The sequence below is a fragment of the Myotis brandtii genome, unplaced genomic scaffold (genome assembly GCF_000412655.1).
Source record: "Myotis brandtii unplaced genomic scaffold, ASM41265v1 scaffold152, whole genome shotgun sequence".
In the NCBI taxonomy this organism is placed as follows: domain Eukaryota; kingdom Metazoa; phylum Chordata; class Mammalia; order Chiroptera; family Vespertilionidae; genus Myotis; species Myotis brandtii.
In genome coordinates this window covers 1,323,805-1,328,814 of record NW_005355502.1, presented here as the reverse complement: position 1 = coordinate 1,328,814, position 5,010 = coordinate 1,323,805, and the positions used below count along the sequence as shown (strand labels likewise).

The window sequence follows — 5,010 nt, the reverse complement described above, 5'->3', positions numbered from 1 at the left end:
CCCTGGCTGCCTAGATCCTTAGACGGCACCGCCCATTCTGCAGCCACTGGCTACGAGCAGCTATTTAAACATGTTACATTAAATGGGAAAATCCATCCAGGCCAACCAGGCACACTTCCCGCTCAGCAGTGCCTGTGGCTGCGGGAAGGGGCCAGGGGGCAGGAGTACTTCCCTCCTCCCATGTCAACTGGGCAGCGCTGGTGTGAACCATAAACACGGACTCTCATCTCTTTGCAGATTAGTGAGATTGTTGGCTGTGAAATAAAGCCCACGGATACGACATGCCTGGCCAATATGCTGGAATATGGATTCAGCAAATTCATTGACAAGTAAGGTGCCCCTTTCTTCAGGGAGTGAGTGATCAGAGGGCCTGTGAACCCCACCCCACCCCCAACCCCCAATTGCCTCCCGCAGGCGGCTCCCTCCTGCCCCCTGGACATGAGGGCAGCCTCCCCTCTGGTGACTGGCCAGGAGGACCTTTCCTTTTACTGACTTGAAAATTTTTAGTTCAAAGAGAAATTTAGGTTAAAAGTTTCTTGAACCAGAGCCCAGAGCCCGCTTCTCTCAGGCTGACTTTGGTACAGCCGCTTACCCTTAGGGGGCCTCAGTATCACCCTCTTTACCCAACAACAACAATCAGAGGTACCTCTCTTCCCGCTAAGTTCCATGGAATCTGGTCAAAAACAGAGTCACATGCTCCCTCTCCTTCTCCAAACGCCCTGAAGATTGCATACTGTGTGAGTGAGGATGTGTACGTGTGAGTGTGGATTTGTACGTGTGAGGGAGGATGTGTACATGTGAGTGAGGATGTGTACATGTGAGTGAGGATGTATACATGTGAGGGAGGATGTGTACGTGTGAGTGAGGATGTGTACGTGTGAGAGAGGATGTGTACATGTGAGTGAGGATGTGTACGTGTGAGGGAGGATGTGTACTGTGTGAGTGAGGATGTGTATTGTGAATGAGTATGTGTACGTGTGAGTGTGGATGTGTACGTGTGATTGAGGATGTGTACATGTGAGTGAGGATGTGTACGTGCAAGTGAGGATGTGTACGTGCGAGTGAGGATGTTTACTGTGTCAGTGTGAATGTATACTGTGTGAGTGAGGATGTTTACTGTGCCAGTGAGGATGTGTACATGTGAGTGAGGCTGTGTACATGTGAGTGAGGATGTGTACGTGTGAGTGAGGATGTGTACTGTATGAGTGAGGATGTTTACGTGCGCGTGAGGATGTGTACATGTGAATGAGGATGTTTACTGTGTCAGTGAGGATGTTTACATGTGAGTGAGGCTGTGTACGTGTGAGTGAGGATGTGTACGTGTGAGGGAGGATGTGTACTGTGTGAATTGCTATGTTTAGTACCAGAGATTCTCAGGACCCTGTTAGTGTCTCCACACTCAGGGTGATGGATGAGGAGGCGCTGCATGTCCTGGGCTGCAGAGGACTGTCAGGCAGCTGGGTTCAGGTCTAACCTATACACATGGTTCCCAGAATGTCGTCCAGCTGCACTGTCGGGACCTGGGGGCTGGTTAGGAATGCACATCCCCATGCCCACCCGTGTCTGCAAATCAGAAATTTGGGGGGTGGCCCTGCAACAGTCCCGGTTAGCACTGTCTGTGGGGGAGCCACTAGCCACAGATAGCTATTGAGCCCTTGAGATGGAGTGATTCTGAATTAGATGTACTGGAGGTATAAAATACAGGCTGATGTCAAACTCACTAAGAAAAACAGTGCAAACTATCTAATAAATTTTAAAATGGAGTATGTGTTAGGAAGATATTTAGATGTATTGAGATACAGAAAATAATTTATTAAAATTAATTTCACTTGTTTCTTTTTACTTTTTTAACTTTAAAGTGACATATTGGTTCCCATTATATCTGGGATGGGCAAGGCTGCTCCGGGCAATTGTGACCCCTGCTGGACTGGGACTCTCTCCCCACACGCAGCACCCACCCTCCAAAGTGCTCCCAGGCCCCCAAGGGTCTCTGCCTCCCGAATGTTCCGATGCCCCTGGCAACTGTCACCCCTGGCAACTGTCACCCCTGGCAACTGTCAGTGTAAGAGTTTATTATAAGAGTTGATTAGAGTTTATCTGAGCCAAACAGAGGGCACGCCTGGAAGCAAGACCTGGACAGACTGAGAAAATGCTCCCAGCAGGAGATTTGCAGCTGCATTTGTGCTCATGGAATTAGGAGGCCACAGGGGAGGCTGCGTGGAGGGGGAGGGAGCAAGGCGGTCAGTGACAGGACAGTCAGGCTCCGCTGTCCTGAGGGGGTGCACTTGAGGGGACTGCAGGGAGGCATTTCAAAGGCGTTGCCCTGGGTGCCCAGAAACTGGGCGGGGCCTGCTTAGGACAAAGGTCAGCCTGTCACTGAAGCAGTCAGGGGCCTGGGAGTGACACCCACCATGGCCCGCCCAGCTGGGATTTGTGAGCCCATCACCTGGGAGGCCACGCCTGGTCACTGGACTGGCCAGAGTTGGAACAGAGCCCCCAATACCAGCATTGCTGTCCTGCTGCTTCTTGTGCTAAAGGGCCTCTTTCCCTCAGTAAAATGTTTCCAAGAAATACCAGCTGTTGCACATTTATGCTGCACCAAGCACGGATAAATATTAACCAACCTACCATCACAACAACCACCTATTCTAGCTAATATTATTATTTGCATTTTACGGAGGAAGAAATAAATTGACTAGAGAGTCCATAACTAGTCAGAGGTCACAGCTAGTCACTGAGAGAACCACACCTGGAGCCCAGCCTGGCTGGTTAGCCACTCCCTTCACCTGCAAAGCAAGCCCCTGGAAGGAGGCAGACTGAGCAGACACGCCACAACTCTGCCCCTCACACCAGCATCCAGCTGTGGCACATCCAGCTGTGCCGACACCTGCCACGTGGTTGGCCTCTGTGCCTCGTCCCCTTGCCTGTAGACAGGTGACTAGCGTTGCTGCGAGGTGATGAGATGGGCAGGTAACTGAACCAACCTGTTCGCAGCTACGCCCTCTGCGAGAGGCGTGGTGGTTCCTGGCCCCGCTGTCCTGCACTCGTGCACTCTGCCACAGCCCACGCCAGGAGCTGCTTTAGCACACTTGGGTGAGGTCAGTCCTTTTTATATATATTTTGTTTAATTTGATATTTTTATTGATTTGATTTATTAAGGGAGAGGGAGATAGAAACATCAATGATGAGAGAGAAACATAGATCAGCTGCCTCCTGCACACCCCTCAATGGGGATCGAGCCCACAACCCGGGCATGTGCCTGGGCCAGGAATTGAACTATGACCTCTGGGTTCATAGGTCAATGCTCAACCACTGAGCTACGCCTGCTGAGCTGGGTAAGGTCAATTCTTGATAGACTTCATGGACTCCCAAGCTGGTTAATCCCTCCCCTGTGCAATTATTTGCATAAGTAAAAGTCAGATGGTTTGCAAGCATTTTATTTTATTTCATTTCACCAGCAAACCCTCATTTGGACAGATGGGGACCTAAGGCCTTTCGAGGGACTTGGTCACAGCCACACAGCCAGCCTCTGCTTCTCATACTCACCTGGGTTGGCACCGCCTTTATGAATCATCCCCTAAATGCACACTCACTGTGGCCGTCTCCCAAGAAGGCATTCAGGATGATGGCCGCGCTGCGGAGGGCCTCGGTCACTGTCCAGCGTTATCTGGGCCTCAGCTCTGCTTAGTGGCCCCCTTCGGCTGAGAGGGTAGACGCCACAGTGTGCGAGGAGGAAACGCCCGTTAGGGGTCAGAGGACCCCGCGTCTAGGCCTGGCTCAGGCTCCCCCGCTGAGGCCTCGGGCTGACCTGTCAGTAAAGACCGCGTGGTCTCCTCTGCAGTCAAGGGTGGCAGGAAAGCATCGCTGAGGCCGAGAGAGGGGTTACTCCTTCCCCTCCATGGACTTGGCTTCCCATTGTCTGTCCACCGCGGGGCATAGGACCCAGACCTCCGTGTGGAAGCAGGAAAAAGGGAGTGTGTCCCTTCTCTCCCCCGCTTTCCTGGGAGCAGGGGCCATGGTGGGTGGACAGTCCCCTTCTCCCCCCCCCCACTTCCCGGGAGCAGGGGCCATGGGGGGTGGACTGTCCCTTCTCTCCCCCTCTTTCCCATGGAGCAGGGGCCATGGTTGGTGGACTGTCCCTTCTCTCCCCCCCTTTCCCGGGAGCAGGGGCCATGGGGGTGGACTGTCCCTTCTCTCCCACCCTTTCCCATGGAGGGGGCCATGGGGGTGGACTGTCCCCCTTCTCTCCCCCCCTTTCCCATGGAGCAGGGGCCATGGTTGGTGGACTGTCCCTTCTCTCCCCCCCTTTCCCATGGAGCAGGGGCCATGGTTGGTGGACTGTTTCTCTCCCCCCCCCCTTTCCCATGGAGCAGGGGCCATGGGGGTGGACTGTCCCCTTCTCCCCCCCCCTTTCCCATGGAGCAGGGGCCATGGGGGTGGACTGTCCCTTCTCTCCCCCCACCCTTTCCTGGGAGCAGGGGCCATGGTGGGTGGACCCAGCATAGCAGGGAAATAGCAGTAGTTGTTTTTTAAAGGTAAGAACAGGAGGTAGAGCAAAAGCCATCACATAAATGAACATAATTCCAAGATGCACATAAGGAGGACGAGAGTAGTTCTGGGCACAGGAGGAAACAGCCGTGGGAAAGGAGATCTGCGTTACCGGTTAGAACAGTGGCTCTCATGGGGACATTGGTTACTGTCACCCAGAATTCCATCTCTCTGTCCCTAGTGGGAGTGGGGTCCTTGGGGCTCCGCTGGAAAAGCATTTCCAGGGCCCCCACGGGAGGAGGAGATGTGGTTGAAGACTTTATTTCATGGAGTTACATTCCTCGGGTCCCAAAGTGCCCTCTCCCGCGACCCAGCTCTGACAGGGGCAGCGGGGACTCCAGCAGAGCTGAAAGCCCAGCCAGCGTCCAGGCCGCCTCCCAGCAGAGCCGCCTGATGTCGCCTCAGGCTGGTCACTGTCCATTAGGCCAATACATGGGGTCACCTGGCGTGGGCCGCGTGGGC

At 53.8% G+C, this 5,010-nt stretch overlaps 1 protein-coding gene across 1 annotated transcript in view; it reads left to right on the top strand.

Moving 5' to 3' along the window:
* Window positions 1–5,010, top strand: part of DNAH3 (dynein, axonemal, heavy chain 3) — a 219,115-nt gene that overhangs the window by 67,715 nt on the left and 146,390 nt on the right. Inside the window, exon 19 of the mRNA XM_014535835.1 lies at window positions 238–329. Coding sequence (XP_014391321.1) covers window positions 238–329 — 92 coding nt within the window. The remainder of the gene's footprint in view (window positions 1–237; window positions 330–5,010) is intronic.